The sequence below is a fragment of the Pelophylax lessonae genome (genome assembly GCF_965119305.1).
Source record: "Pelophylax lessonae genome assembly, chromosome: 5".
NCBI classification, from domain to species: domain Eukaryota; kingdom Metazoa; phylum Chordata; class Amphibia; order Anura; family Ranidae; genus Pelophylax; species Pelophylax lessonae.
Window position 1 is genome coordinate 121961744 of NC_138772.1, and position 17127 is coordinate 121978870.

The window sequence follows — 17127 nt, forward strand, 5'->3', positions numbered from 1 at the left end:
ACCCAGATAGTCCAACTAGGTGGACAGGACCAGAGCCAATACCTGGAAATTTAATTTCCAACCAAACTCCTGCAGAGTCCCCCCAGTAATCTCCCAGTTGTCCTCCAGAGCAGTCAGAGACTCTGCTCGCAGGAGAAGATAATCGAGGTGCTCCAGTATCGCAATCCCCCACTGGCACAACAATGCCAACACCAGGGCCAACACTTGCCAAAACCGGAGGGGTTGAGGTGAGACCTCTTGATAATGCTCCTCGCCCACAGCAAGCGGAGGAAGCTAGGATTAACGACCTATATAGGAACATGAAGGTAAGCGTCCTTACTATCGATAGAGGCCAGAAGATCCCCCTGATTTAGGGATGCCACTACCGTAAGAATAGACTCCTTTCGAAACATCTGTACCCGCACAAAGAAGTTCAGAGCTTGAGGTCCAAGATTGGACATACCTCGCTTTCCTTCCTTGGACCTGCAAGCATGAAACGTTCAGATTCTGAGACCGGAACAATCACCCCTTGTAGTAGCAAGTCTTGCACCACCCGAAGAGACCTCGCAGGCGGTCTGGGGATAAACACAGGCTGGAAGGAAGGAACCTCTCTGATGGAGAAGTCCGAAAAACTCGATCTTGTAGCCGACCGAATCAGCTCATGGACCCACTTGTCTTGAGTCAGGGAGGTCCATGGGTCTGGAAAGAAGCGAAGACGTCCTCCCCCAAGCCAGATACGGATGAGAGCGCCCCTTCAGGGAGAAGGGGTATTTGTCTGTAGGTCTGGAAGGACCCACTCTCGGCAAACCAGCCCAGGTCCTCATGGAACCTGCGGAGGAGGTCTTTAAAGAGAGGCTCCGAAAGACGATTCCCCACAAAGGGAGGATCACATTAGGCCTTCTGGAAAGTCTGGTCCTCAGACCAGCATTTTAGCCATATCATGTGCCGAAGGATCATTCCTGTCACGGACAGCCCAGAGACTAAGGGAGCCGCATCCAGAGAGGCATTACTGCAACCCCTGGATCAACTAGTCCACCAGCTCCACAAAGGCAGGAGGAATCTGTTCTCCCTCCAGATCCTGGCGCAAAAGCTTTGCCCACTCGGAAAAGTCAGGGACACCATGCTATGGTGAACACCGGCCTAAGGACCGAACCGGCCACAGTAAACATGTGGCGGACCAAACTCTTGGCTCTCCTGTCAAAAGGATCTTTTAAAACTGGAAACTCCTCCACCAGAATTAGGGTGGATTTATTCAGCCTGGACACCTGAGAGTCCAACACAGGTGGGATATCCAGTGCGTCGCCCAGTCCGGCAGTTGATTGTACTTCTCACAGTAACAGAAAATAATAAAAGAAGAAAAAAATTCAGTTTAAAAAAGGAAAAAATGCAAGGACCAGAGATCCCAGGAACTTCCTTACTTCTGACTAGGCAAATAAAAACCGAAGAGCTAGAGCAGGAAGTGGGAGTATACCCCCTGGGACTGCCCAATGGGCGTAATCAAGTGATAGTCCCGGTATAGAGGCAGTCTGAGAACCTGATTGTGAGCGCAGGAGCAAGGTGCCATGAATTGCAATTTTCTTTCTGGAGGTCTTATCCACCCACTGGCTTGTATACAATTTCTGGGCAATTTTTAGGCAATTTGCCAATGCACCCCTGAAGAAATCTGAAGGCACCTCAGGGTGCCTGAGCACCCTTGTTGAAAAAGGCTGGTCTAAGACCAGCTCATCTCACCCTTGCCAGCAGTTACTTTGCAGCCTTTCAATCTTCAATATAAATACAGAGCAGAAGCTGTGGGAAGGGGGAACAGGGTAAGCTGAACTGCTAAGAACAACTTTGACAGCTTATTCTGTAAGGTTTGAGGATAAACTGCTCCACTGTGCCTGCAGTTACAGAAGTCAGTGAGATCAGTTAGATTTTATATCTAATTTGCTACTTGTTAAGAATGTGTAAACACTTGAATATCCACATGCTGGTCACAGGTTCACTTTAGCAATTGTTTGAACTTTGATCTTGATTGCTCTAAAGCCCAAATTAACTTTCAGCTTAAATCACCTAAATACATTACAGGTGCATCAAAACAAAAAGGTGTTGAAAGTCTTACAGTTCATTTTCTTTAGAAGACAACCAAAGTCAGAGTAGAAAGTTTTTTCTCCTGCCAGCATGCTGTAGAAAAAGACCCTTGCTCTCCGTGTGGAAGCAGTGGTCTCTCTGCAAGGGTCCATCACACCCCTTTCTGAGTCAGGGCTAGAGCTCTACATTCAGAAAGTCTCATGATCAGCATTGATTGGAGAGCTAATATTCTGACTCAGCTGAAGACATGTACCTTTAAAGAGAGACCATTGCTTCCACACTCACTAAGGTGCGTGAGGCTAGCGCTTAGGATTATACCTACTAAAATAAATAAATAAATGTATAAATATTTAATAAGCTGCTGCTGGTAAAAGGGGGGTGCCTTTTAAACAAATGAAATAATAAAGTACCTGCGCTGCTTATCTACCAAATATGTGCCTAGTGTATATATAATCAAATTAATATTTCTGATCAACAATAATGTGCCAAAAGTGCTAGTGCCTGAACTGTACCGAGTACAACAGTTATACAATCTTTACAGATATGTGCATAAAGGTACAATATATAAATTACTTAAGTGACTAAAAATAAATGAATAAATAAATAAATATCTTCCAAATTAATTCTTGTGAGAGAGTTCATATAATCTTCAATCAATTATGTGGTATTATAGTGAAAGTCTTTGTGCCAAACATAAGATAAAAGTGCTGCGTGCTCATATAAGGTGCCGGTGCTCAATACTCGTGAGTAGGTGCTCCCCTCTCGGTCCCCTACTCACCAGAAGCCAAATAATAAACTGCCTTAGGAATAGTCCTTGGTGGTAATAACCTCGAGGGACCGCCAGCCAATAGGCTTTAATGGTTCTCTGCAGCTCACAACTTCCAGGTATTGCTCATAGGTTACAAGAAAAGAGAAGTACTATCATCGTGCAGTATATCGAAGCTTTATTCGTTGCGCATAATAAAAATACACTTACAGTGTTGCAGTAATAAGTACGTCTTTCACAATCCCACGGGCCGCCAAACAAATGGCCGTGCGCTTCACCCGTGTACCTGGAAACCGGAAGTCGGATGTGGCCGGACTTTGCGTAGTACGTATTCGGACGGCTTGACGCGTTTTGCTCCGCCAATCAGAGCGTTATCAAAAGCGGATGCGTCACGAGCACGTACTACTATTTATATGATTTACACTATTACATTATTGCGGACACCTGGAGGAACCGGAAGTAGAACACCGCCATCTTAGGACTCTCAATGCGGTATACTTCCTGTTAATCGCCATCTAAATCCACCCTTATCCCTCTATTATAAACACAAGGATGCCGATCCTACTTATCAAATGATCCTTGATAGCAATGTATTTTAAATCCTACTCTTATATTATATTTATTCTGGATGTTTAAGGTCTGCCTAATTCCGGTGTCTTTATTATTTTATTGCGCAGCAAATAAAGCTTTGATATACTGCATGATGATAGTACTTCTCTTTTCTTGTAACCTATGAGCAATACCTGGAAGTTGTGAGCTGCAGAGAACCATTAAAGCCTATTGGCTGGCGGTCCCTCGAGGTTATTACCACCAAGGACTATTCCTAAGGCAGTTTATTATTTGGCTTCTGGTGAGTAGGGGACCGAGAGGGGAGCACCTACTCACGATTCCACACTCACTGCAAGGGTCTTTCCCTGCAGCATGCTGACAGAGGTCAGGCTTTTCTACTTAGGCTGTGGCTGGTTTCTAAGGAAAAATTAGCAATAGGACTTTTCACACTCTTTGTCTTCATGCACCTAGAATGTAGTTAGCTGATATGAATTAAAAGTTAGGTTGGGCTTTAAAGTACTAATCGAAGATGACAAACATTTTGGCATCCTAAGAGACAATATTTTGTCCATATGTAGACATTACTACCTCCAGCTGGCCACTGCTATGAGGAATGGCTAGTCAGACAAGTTAGCAAATGTATCTCAGTGTGTACTATTCTTGCCAGCTCCAGCAGAATCCTCCCTTCTCTTCTTCCTCCTGTTCTCCATTTATATAAACCTTTCACATGTAAAATCGCAAAGAAGATTACTTTATTTCTTTATACAATGAAGAATATATGAACGCTGAGTCATATAGCAGTTTCTTAGTGGTATTTTAGGTGTTCCAGGGGATTTGTAAGGAAAAGGCTAGCACCGCTTCATTATCCACTTAATGTCAAATCATGTACATGTACCTGATTTGGCTTTAAGTGGTTGTACTGGGATGATGACTGCAGCTACAGGCATCATCCCGGTATTGTTTTTTTAAAGCCAGTGGCTGGCTTTTTGAATAAACTATCCAAGCAGCTAATTAGTCCAGCGTCCCCTCCTGCCATCCACTGGAAGAAACAGTGTAAAAAAAAAAATTAAAGTGACCCCATCCCCCCATGCTAGCACACAAAGGTGAATGCATGCGATGGTCTCGTATGCATACATAAACAGCGTGAAGTGTTGCCACAAACATCAGAGAGAGAGGAAGAAATTCTAGCACCAGACCTCCTCTGTAACTTTGCCCCCTTAATGACCAAGCCCTATTTTGCGATTCAGCACTGCGTTACTTTAACGGACAATTGCGCGGTCGTGCGACGCTGTACCCAAATAAAATTGACATCCTTCTTTTCCCACAAATAGAGCATTCTTTTGGTGATAATTTGAACACCTGTGCAATTTTTTATTTTTTGCGCTATAAACAAAAAAAGAGCGACAATTTTGAAAAAAAAAAAAACAAAAAACAATATTTTCCACATTCTGCTATATGACATTCTCAAAAAAAAATTTAAAAATCAAAATTTTTTAACATTTTAGGCCAATTTGTTTTCTGCTACATATTTTTGGTGAAAAAAAATCGCAATAAGTGTATTTTGATTGGTTTGCGCAAAAGTTATCACGTCTACTAACTACGGGAAAGATTTATGTCATTTTTTAACCACTTAAGCCCCGGAAGATTTTACCCCCATTCCGACCAGGGGGTATTTTGCGATTCGGCACTGCGTGACTTTAACGGAGAATTGCGCGGTCGTGCGACGCTGTACCTAAACGAATTTGGCGTCCTTTTTTTCCCACAAACAGAGCTTTCTTTTGGCGGTATTTGATCACCTGTGCGATTTTTTGATCACGCGCTATAAACAAAAAAAGAGCGTCCATTTTGCAAAAATAGCAATATTTTTCCCTTTTTTTTATATGAAATTCCCCCCAAAAAAAATGTAAAAATCAAAATTTTTTAAAATTTTCGGCCAATTTGTTTTATGCTACCTATGTTTGGTAAAAAAAACCGCAAAAAGCGTATTTTGATTGGTTTGCGCAAAAGTTATTGCGTTTACTAACTAAGGGAAAGATTTTTGTCATTTTTGTTGTTTTTTTTTTAACGCGTAATGGCGGCGATCTGCGATTTTTTTTGCGGTACTGCGACATTGCGGCGGACAGATCGGACCCTTGACTGACATTTTTGACACTTTTGGGGTTACCAGTGACATTTCTACAGTAATCAGTGCTATACATATGCACTGTTACTGTAAAAATACACTGGTAGTGAAGGGGTTAACTTTATTTGAGAGGGAGGGGCTGTGTGTGTCCCTAGGGGCGTGATTCTAACTGTGATTGGCTGGGGCTTCAGCTGTATGCAGAGTGATCAACGGATCTACATAGTAGATCCAGATGATCAGCTCTCATACAGCGAGGAGAATGACAGGCAGCTTGTTTACACAAGCTGCCTGACTTTCTCCCTCTCTCCCGCCGATCGCAGAGTGGCCGGCGGACATCGGGTCCGCCGGTCACACGCGCGGGGGGGTCCGTGACCACTCGGGAGCGGGAGCGCGCCTCCGGGGGCGCGCGCTCGCTCCCTAGACCCTCACAAGCTAGTGACGTAGCCCTACGTCACTTTGCCTGTGAGGGGCTGACCGCCGACGTAGATAGTCGTGCGGCGGTCGGCAAGTGGTTAATGTTTTTTTTTTTTTACTAGTAATGGTGGCGATCTGCGATTTTTTGCAGGACTGCGACATTGCAGCGGACAGATCGGACCCCTGACTGACATTTTTGACACTTTTGGGGGTACCAGTGACATTACTACAGTACAGCTATAAATATGCACTGTTACTGTAATAATGACACTGGCAGGGAAGGGGTTAACAGTATAGGTGATCAAGGGGTTAAATGTGACCCTAGGGGAGCGATTCTAACTGTATAGGGGTTGGACTTGTGAAATGATCATAGAGACATGCGATTCTATATAGCAGGATCACATGAGCTCTGTGATCATTTCAGGGAGAAGGATGGTAGGCTGTGTTTACAACAGCCGACCGTCCTTCTCTCTTAGTTGGGAGCAATCGCAGGTGTCCTGACACCTGCATCGGCTTCCCCACTGATGATCGGGGACGGGAGCCCCTTAAACCTCTGCATCAATGTTGGCAGCACTCATACATCTATTTCCCAAAGACAACCTCTAGATATGAAGCTGAGCACGTGCACTCAGCTACTTTGGTCGACCATGACAAGGCCTGTTCTGAGTGGAACCTGTCCTGTTAAACTGCTGTAGGGTCTTGGCCACCGTGCTGAAGCTCAATTTTAGGGTCTTGGCAGTCTTCTTATAGCCTAGGCCATCTTTATGTAAAGCAACAATTCTTTAGTTCAGATCCTCAGAGAGTTCTTTGCCATGATGTGCCATGTTGAACTTTCAGTGACCAGTATGAGAGAGTGAGAGCGATAACACCAAATTTAACACACCTGCTCCCCATTCACACCTGAGACCTTGTAACACTAATGAGTCACATGACACCAGGGAGGAAAAATGTCTATTTGGACCCAATTTGGACATTTCCACTTAGGGGTGTACTCACTTTTGTTTCCAGCGGTTTAGACATTAATGGCTCGATGTTGAGTTATTTTGAGGGGACAGCAAATCTACACTGTTATACAAGCTGTACACTCACTACTTTACATTGTAGCAAAGTGTCATTTCTTCAGTGTTGTCACATGAAAAGATAGAATAAAATATTAACAAAAATGTGAGGGGTGTACTCACTTTTGTGAGATACTGTATATATATATATATATATATATATATATATATATATATATATATACACACACACACACATACATATATATATATATATATATATATATATATATATATAATGTTTGGGGAATCTAAATAATTTTCTACCAAAAAATACTGATTTTTACTTGTAAACAAAAAGTGTTAGGGCTCTTTCACACGGGCTTTCCGTATGTCCGCAAATCATCCTATTTTTTTGCGGATGATTTGCGGACATAATGTAAGTCTATGGCATTGCGGATGTCAGTGGAATACCATCCGCTGACATCCGATTTCCTTCCTTTCAGTTCTGTTCCGTTTTTTCGAACGGAACAGAACCCTATTTTTCCTCCGTTCAAAAAACGGAAAGGAAGGAAAATCGGATGTCAGCGGTGTCATCCGCTGACATCCGCAATGCCATAGACTTACATTAGGTCCGCATATCATCCGCAAACGGATGGGATGATATGCGGACCTATGGAGCGGATGACAGAAATGTCATCCGCTCCGTGAAAAAAAAAAAAAAAAAAAAGGACCGCAGCGGAGCTCTCACACGGAAAGCCCGTGTGAAAGAGCCCTTAGAAAAAGCCTGGTCTCCTGAGCAGGCACATAAATTCCAGATTAAATGATAACTTTCACATGCATCTTTCTAAAGTTATACAGCTCCTGTATAGTAATGACTTACATTGTTTCCTTCAGTGCAGATGAAATGTAGCATAGAAAAAATTATAGTGGAATATACAAAACACAATAAGATACTTACAGAAATACTTCTTCTGAATTCATCCTGCCAGCTTCAATCAAATATGCTCCAAAGCGGTAACTTACAGCGTAGGTGAAATGTATGAATGACTGACTGAATGCAAAACAGATGCCATACACTTGAGCTTTACGCTGAGAGTTCCTAAAATTTCAGTTGAAAATGCGACAATGAAAATTTGATTGAGAGAAACGAAAAATTAATTTAAAAATCATTTATCTTTTTCAAGTAAATTTCTAATTGATTTAATAGTCAAATATCTGGAAAACCAGATATTTATTAGCAAATTGAGTTTGCAAAAAGTCTGCTGCACTTGACCGGGCATTGTCCAGTGGATGTTTATCAAATCTGCTGGCCCGGGGGTATCTTCTTTTTTTTTGCAGTTCTTAATATAAAGAAACAATTTAGGAACAAGAGGATTGTCCAGGTCAGAATGTAAATCTTTGACTCCCTTGAAATATGGGCAGCAAAAGAAGTGTATAAAAAGCACAGATTGCAACCATGCAGGAAAGTAAAGAACCACTGGATGAAAAAAAGCAATTGATCACAACATGTGATCTCTCTTACTCTATCTCCGTTTTTTAAAGATCTCACAAATTGTTTCATAAGATGCATTGACCTGTAAATTTCTATGGTCATGGGGTGGCACAGGAAACGTGACCTGTCAATAATACATTTCCGGAATGAGGAGATGTAAAATGCTCACGGTAATACTAACAATCATGTAATAATTACAAAAATCTGACCTGTAGGGCTTTTGTAGGCTTTCGGAGTACATCTCTTCAAAGGTTCTCTCTCTAGTCAGTGACACAACAGTTCGGATGTTATCCACTGCTTCCGTTGCAATCTAATTATTCAATCAAAAATAGTTTAAATTGTTCAAGCTATTAGTTAATTAGGTTGCAGTGTTGTATTAGAAAACACAAACATGTTGCTTATAAATATTTGCCAGTGGCTGGGTTTGCTTAGCCTTTCAATTTGTATGCAATCTGGCAGGCCCTTGCACTATATAGAAAAGGTAAATCTGAAGGAAAAGGTCTTCAGAAAATCTTATAGTGTATATGGCCCTTAACTATGGGTGGGGTTCGATTTCCAGCACATATCAAAACACATATTTTACTGTCAGTTAAATCTTCCTGTGTATGGTAAAGGCCTAATACAGTGATTTGAAAAAGCATTAATACCCTTTAAAATTTTCCACATTTTGGTTACAACCAAAAACGTAAATGTATTTTATTGGGATTTTATGTGATAGACCAACACAAAGTGGCACATAATTGTGAAGTGAAAGGAAAATGATAAATGGTTTTCAAATTTTTTTTACAAATGAATATCTGAAAAGTGTGGCGTGCATTTGTATTCAGCCCCCTTTACTCTGATACCCCTAACTAAAATTTAGTGGAACGAATTGCCTTCAGAAGTCACCTAGTTAGTAAATAGAGTCTGTTTGTGTGTAAATTAATCTCAGTATAAATACAGCTGTTCTGTGAGACCTCGTTCACACTGGGGTGATCCGACTTGCCGGGGCGACCTCACAGGTCGCGGCGCGCAGCTCGCACCGCGACCTCGGAGCGGCCGGCACGGACTACATAACATTGAAATCAATGCAGGTCGCTCCAAAGAAGCTCTGGACCCTTTTTCTAAGTCGGAGCGACTTGTGTCGCTCCTATTAGAATGGGTGCACAGCTTCTCTATGGCAGGCGACCTGCGGTGACCAGGTCGCCTGACAGGTCGCCCCAGTGTGAACGGGATCTTAAGCTCTCAGAGGTTTGTTCAAGAACCTTTGTGAACAAACAGCATCATAAAGGCCAAGGAACTCACCAGACAGGTCAGGAATAAAGTTGTGGAGAAATATAAAGCAGGGTTGGGTTATAAAAAAATATCCCAAGCTTTAAACATCTTACGGAGCAGTGTTCAATCCATAATCCGAAAATGGAAAGAGAATGGCCCAACTGCAAACCTACAAAGACATGGCCGTCCACCTAAACTGACAGGCGGGTCAAGGAGACCATTAATCAGAGAACTCTTGAGGAGCTGCCGAGATCCACAGCACAGGTGGTAGAATCTGTCCACAGAACAACTATTAGTTGTGCACTCCACAAATCTGGCCTTTATGGAAGACCAACAAGAAGAAAGCCATTGTTGAAAGAAAGCCATAAGAAGTCCTGTTTGCAGTTTGCGAGAAGCCATGTGGGGGGACACAGCAAACATGTGAAAGAAGGTGCTCGGGTCAGATGAGACCAAACACCAGGGAACCTAGGGACAAATCCTAAGAATGATTAGGACTTTATTAAAGTAGATATTTTTAATGTGTGTTTCTTACTTATAGGAAGGGAGGGGTGAACTGAGAGATACCTCTCTACCTCAGTTTGTCATTGAACTCTATCTCCTCTTAGTGGCTCTGTCTATACTACAGTAAACAACTAAAGTACAAAAAAGGAAGCATAGGGGTAGAAATTACCCTACTCTATGCTCCTAAGTTCAGTATATTACTTTCTATTCTTCCTGGACTTAAAAAGCGTCCCGACTGCAATAAAACACTGACTTCTGGCCATTGATAACAAGGAGATATGAGAACAACTTAGAAATAAAACCCCTCCCCACCAACCAAAATACCATACCTAAATGTAATCATGCACCCAAACTCACTAAGAAAAATACCCTACATGTTTCACTCTAAAAAAGGGCTTAGTAGGGGGTGTATAAAATAAGTACTCGAAAAGAAAAGTTCTGTAACCACCACATGGCAAATGGCAACTCTGCTTGTCTACAGCTTCTGTTTATAGGTACTTCTCAACAGCGCCATCTAGTAGATTGTAAATAGAATGTTTTTGCCTTCAGAATGATGGGGAAAATAAATCCCCCACTTTCACTATTTTCAGTCTTACTCATTCTATATTTGTACCACTTTTATCACCTTCTAAATGACTCTATTGTAGAAATATTTCCTACCAGTCACCATTAAAGGTTTACACAAATCTTTAACCAAATCACTCTATAGATAATTTGCAGATGCTATCAAAAACTATTCTCCCACAAAACATAGGTAGGTAAAACTTTAATTTATTCCCTATGGGGCATGTGATCCTAGCTGAAAGATCCATTTGGCTTCTGTTTTTAGTAGTTTCTTATCTAGATCTCCTTTCCTTTGACCCAATTTAATTTGTTGGACTACCCAAAAGGACAGGCCATCAGCTTTTCCATTGTGTTTTGGTATCATTTGTTTTGCTATTGGTCTGTCCTTTTTAATACCACATCATTTATGTGTTTCAAAAGCCTGCGTCTCAGTTGGTGGATTGTCTTATCAACATAGAGAAGGGGACAGGGGAATTTGACTACATACTGTATATTACAGCCTCCATGCTACAAATATAGAAGGATTTATTATCAATTTTTTTCTAAATTTTTTGGATTGATGAAGTTTTTGACTGTTGGTAGATATCTACAGGCTTTACAGTGACCACATTCATAACTTCTTTTAGGTTTTTCTAGTGACCAAGTCAAGGAAGCTTGCAGTCTGGGACTTTTTTCCTCATAATGGCTGTGAACCAGCATATCCTTGAGGCTACTCCCTTTCTTATAGGTGTCATGAGAATTTACTGGTAAAGCTTGTGATAAATCCTTATCATCATGTAACATGTGCCAATATCTTTTGAGAATATTGTAAATCTGACTAGATTGTCTGCAATAGGTGCCAATTATTCTCATGCTCCCTGTCTCATCTCTTGTCTTTCGTTTTGGGTTTAACAACTGTATTCTTGGGATGTCTCTAACTTTCTTATAGGATCTTTCTAAATCGTTCAGCTTTTAACCTCTCTTGCTGAAGCAATCAGCAAGCTGCATGCTCTCTGTTCTAAATGCCTCCTCTGGAAAGCAATTCCTTCCTGCCTGCATAAACTGGCCTGTGGGTATGCCCCTCTTCAGTTGTGTTGGATGATGACTTGTCCAATGAACACATAAATGATGTGGTATTAAAAAAGGAGAGACCAATAGCAAGACATATGGTACAAAAACATGATGGAAAAGCTGATGGCCTGTCCTTTTAGGTGGCCCAACAAATTAAATTGGGTCAGATGAATCCAGATAAGAAACTACTAAAAACAGAAGCCAAGTGGATCTTTCGGTTAGGATCACATGCCCCATAGGGAATAAATGAAGGTTTTGCCCATCTACCTTTTGTGGGAGAATAGTTTTTGATAGCATCTCCAAATTATCTATATAGTGATTTGGTAATAGATGTATTTAAACCTTTAATGGTGACTCAGGAATTATTTTTACAATAGAGACTTTTAGAAGATGATATAAGTAGTACAAATATAGAATGAGTAAGACTGAAAATGGTGAGAGAGGGATTTGTTTTCCCCAGCCATCTGAATGCAAAAACATTCTATTTAAATCCACTAGATGGCACAATTAAGAAGTATCTATAAATAGAAGCTCTAGACAAGCAGAGTCGCCATTTGCCATGTGGTGGTTACAGCCATTTTAATTTTGAGCACTTACTTTATTTTATACACCCCCAACAAAGTTCTTTTAAGAGTGAAACATGTAGAATGAAAGTAATAGATCAGTTTGGAGCATAAAGTAGGGTGATTTCTATCAGTTGATTAGAACCCCTATGCTTCCTTTTTGTACTTCCTTTAGTTGTTTACTGCAGTATAGACAGAGCCACTAAGAGGAGATAGAGTTCAATGACAAATTGAGGTAGAAAGGTATCTCTCAGTTCACCCCTTCTTATAAGTAAGAAACACGCATCAAACAAATCTACTTTAATAAAGTCTTAAACATTCTTACGTGTCGTCCTTAGGTTTTCTGGTGCATGATCAGACACACCCTGTGAATGTTGATTGATTAATACTAATAGGAGAGACTTTTGTTGTTGTTATTCAGATGAGACAAAAATTGAACTTTTTGGATAAAAGCAAAACGCTATGTGTGGCGAAAAACTTACACTGCACATCACCCTGAACACATCCCCACTGTGAAACATAGTGGTGGCAGCATCATGTTGTGGGGATGCTTTTTTTCAGTGACAGGGAAGCTGATCTGAAAAAGACTTGAGACTGGGACAGAGGTTCACCATCCAGCAGGACAACAGTCCTAAACATAAAGCCAGAGCTACAATGGATTGGTTTAGATTAAAGCATATTAATGTGTTAAAATGGCCCAGTCAAAGTCCAGACCTAAATCTAATTGGGAATCTGTGGCAAGACTTGAAGATTGCTGTTCACAGACACGCTCCATCCAATTTGAGAGAGCTTGAGCTATTTTGCAAAGAAGAATGTGCAAAAATGTAACTCTACATGTGCAAAGCTGGTAGAGACATACCCAAAAAGACTTGCAGCTGTTATTGCAGGGAGAGGTGGTTCTACAAAGTATTTATTTAGGGGGGTTAAATACAAATGCACGCCACACGTTTCAGATATTTATTTGTAAAACATTTTGAAAACCATTTATCATTTTCCTTCCACTTCACAATTATGTGGCACTTTGTGCTGGTCTTTCACATAAAATCCCAATAAAATACATTTACGTTTTTGGTTGTAACATGACATGACATGTGGAAAATTTCAAGGGATATGAATACTTTTTCAAGCACTGAATATCTAAACTATTTTCTCCACATCAAGGCAATAATAAAAAAAAGAATAAGAATGCCAGCTGTGGTTAGTTATGAGAACATCCTTTCCCAACCTTTTTACCCCAGAGGAACCTTGGTGGTCAATGGAATGAATGCCTATTTTTCCTTAGAGGGAGGTCCAGAATGTCACCCTTACAGACAGCTAAAAAGACCACTGGTGTGATGCTTCCAACTCTTCCAAGTTGACCTCTGGAGGACCGTAGGGCTGCAAGAAGTATTCCCTGATTCCAGTAGAGAAATCTGTCATTGTTTTTGAAAAAGTTCCTAGGCATTACATGCACCTGACCCCTGCACTCTGTGCATTTTATACTTTTTACCCTTTCACACGGTATGTAGGCTCATGCTTTAACCCTCTCTAACCATTAGTGCAATTGTGCCACTCTGTTTTTCTCCTCTGAGTGCCCAAGGATGTATCCAAAATTTTATGTCCCTGTGGGAAGAAGGGGTTCTGTCAGATAAGCTGTATGGAGACCCATGATATGTAATGGCAACCCTGCATGCTAGGCAATGTATAGCTATCTGCATCCTATTCAAACTATCTCTGCATCTGGCAAAAAAAAAAAGGTTTTCCAGTACCGACTACCTTTGCAGCTCTGAAATGTTATCTGAGTGCAATAACCACAATGGAAGCTAATGCTAGAAGATGTGAAATTGCGTACTACAATAAATCATGTCCTTTAGGAACATCCATGCTCCACCATTTAGTTCACTACAGCACTTTGCATAGTACACTTTCTTTACTCCACAGAAATCCCTACCATGAAAGGGTCACTTAATTGTGTTTGCCACCCAAGCCCAAAGGTTTCCAGGCCTCCCCTGTACCAATCATCTATAGCTGTAGCTATGTAAACCCTTTCTAATGATTTTTTCTTTTTTTTTTTATAATACATATTTTGTTTCAACTGGCCAAGTTTGTGACAGGCTTATATGAAATACACATTTTGCTTTTTAGTTGGGTTGAAAGCTACCCTCTTTATTTTAATATTCAGCAGCTATTGTTTTAGCTCACTTAAAATGGTAAGACTGTAGATTTAATGACAGCATTAATAGAACCCTAAAGTGTAAAAGCAAATACTGCACTGCAAAATGGCTAATTTAATACATGTGTTATCAAATTTGAGGCTTGCTACCTATGCATGACAAGAAAACATGTATGCCATTACCTTCCCAGCTTGCTGAAGCTGTTTTTTATCTCGATTAGCAAAGCCAGTCAGTGCGTTGAGCTCAAGAAATCCAGAAGCAATGAGGACAGGAGTAAGTGCTAGAACCAGCAAGGACAACTCCCAGCCAAAAACTAGAGAAAGGACAATGCAGATCACGATGCAAGAAAAGTTTTCTGCAATTAAACCAAGTCTGGAGCCAGTTGCCTAAGAAAAAAACAAAAAACGTTCTGAGCAAAAGCATACATATTCAAAATATAAAATCCTAAATCAAATATTAATTATTATTATGCAGGATTTATATAGTGCCAACAGTTTGCGCAATGCTTTACAAAGTGAAGAAACACAATACTACAGTTACAATAAAATTCAATACAGAACAGGAGGAATTAGAGGGCCCTGCTCCTTAGAGTTCACAATCTAGAATGGAGGGTCAAGTGAAACAAAAGGTAGTAACAGCGGGGGATGGGCTGATGGAGAATATGGAAGTATAGTTGTTAGGTGTGGGTAGGATAGGCTTCTCTGAAGAGGACGGTTTCAGGGATCGTCTAAAAGCTAATAGGGTAGGAGATAATCCAACAGATTGGGGTAAGGCGTTCCATAGGATTGGAGAGGCTCTGGAAAAGTCCTGGAGGCGAGCGTGGGAGGAGATGACGAGGGAGCTAGAGAGCAGGAGGTTTTGAGAGGAAGGAAGAGAGCGATTAGGTTGGTATTTTGAGACTAGGCTAGTGATGAAATATCATGAGTATGTTGATATATATAAAATAGTTATAGAATACATGATAAATCTTACAACTTTTGCTACCTACTGTTTAGGTATTTCAAACTTATTGCATAGGGCATATGATTTTTTGGTTTTCTCTCTTATAAAGACAATTTATATTCATAGTTGAATCCAATAGCTTACACAACTGTGCAAAATCACTACTGTACATTGATAGGGATTTGGAAATGCTGTCTTATGCTTGCATTTGACTCCCTACTGATCTGTAAATGTTTAACTGCTTTTCCCTTTACCTTTCCCTTTTCTTTTTTGAAACCAATAAATATAGTATATATCTATATTAATAAAATGCAACTGTCCCTGCGTCCACACTCTAGATTCCCTGTGTCCGTCATATTGCGCTACTGCGCATGTGCACCACGGACAGGCAATGGGATTGGGAATGGGGGCGGGCACTGACCTTTTTAGGCTGAGGGAGCTCCTCGGTGTCGGAGGCCGGGTATTGGGGGTCACCCCCGATGATGCTGCGGTGTGAGGGCCGTTGTACTGTTGGTGCTCACGGTGTGAGGGCCGATTGTTTCAGTAGCCACCGTCTGATCCGTATGTGCTGGGGAGGCGGGAGGCGGAGTTCCGATCCGCTGCCTTAGATTTAAAAATGGCGCCACCCGGCGCCACACGTCGTTGAGTATACGCCGCCGCTCGGGAAAGCTCGGATACGTTTGGGTATTCCCGAGTGGCGGCGTATACTCAATGACGTGTGGCGCCGGGTGGCGCCATTTTTAAATTTTAAGGCAACGGATCGTAACTCCGCCTCCCGCCTCCCCAGCACATACGGATCAGACGGTGGCTACTGAAACGATCGGCAGTACAACGGCCCTCACACCGCAGCATCATCGGGGGTGACCCCCAATACCCGGCCTCCGACACCGAGGAGCTCCCCCAGCCTAAAAAGGTCAGTGCTCGCCCCCAGCACATAGGAATTCAGAACGGCCCTCACACCGCACCATTATCGGGGGTGACCCCCAACACCCGGGAACCGGCCTCCAACACTGAGGAGCTCCCCCATCCTCCCCAGCACATATCAGGAACAGGTAAGTTAGACTCCTCCACTGCTGCACTGCCTGCCATTATGCGGGGGCTGCAGGCATACTACAAGAGATGCAGTGCTGCAGGCATGGTACTCCTGTACCATGCCCGCAGCCCCCGCATTCCCCTGTACCATGCCCGCAGCCCCCGCATTCCCCTGTACCATGCCCGCAGCCCCCGCATTCCCCTGTACCATGCCCGCAGCCCCGCATTCCCCTGTACCATGCCCGCAGCCCCGCATTCCCCTGTACCATGCCCGCAGACCCGCATTCCCCTGTACCATGCCCGCAGACCCGCATTCCCCTGTACCATGCCCGCAGACCCGCATTCCCCTGTACCATGCCCGCAGCCCCCGCATTCCCCTGTACCATGCCCGCAGCCCCCGCATTCCCCTGTACCATGCCCGCAGCCCCGCATTCCCCTGTACCATGCCCACAGCCCCGCATTCCCCTGTACCATGCCCGCAGCCCTGCATTCCCCTGTACCATGCCCGCAGCCCCCGCATTCCCCTGTACCATGCTCGCAGCCCCCGCATTCCCCTGTATCATGCCCGCAGCCCCCGCATTCCCCTGTACCATGCCCGCAGCCCCCGCATTCCCCTGTACCATGCCCGCAGCCCCCGCATTCCCCTGTACCATGCGTGCAGCCCCGCATTCCCCT

General features: G+C 42.5%; 1 protein-coding gene across 1 annotated transcript in view; it reads right to left on the reverse strand.

Moving 5' to 3' along the window:
- The window catches only part of LOC309555492 (ATP-binding cassette sub-family B member 5-like), a 301162-nt gene that overhangs the window by 16887 nt on the left and 267148 nt on the right, over positions 1–17127 (reverse strand). The window contains exons 33-35 of the mRNA XM_082257527.1: positions 14661–14864; positions 8603–8703; positions 7860–8000 (exon numbers count right to left, since the gene is read on the reverse strand). Coding sequence (XP_082113653.1) covers positions 7860–8000; positions 8603–8703; positions 14661–14864 — 446 coding nt within the window. The remainder of the gene's footprint in view (positions 1–7859; positions 8001–8602; positions 8704–14660; positions 14865–17127) is intronic.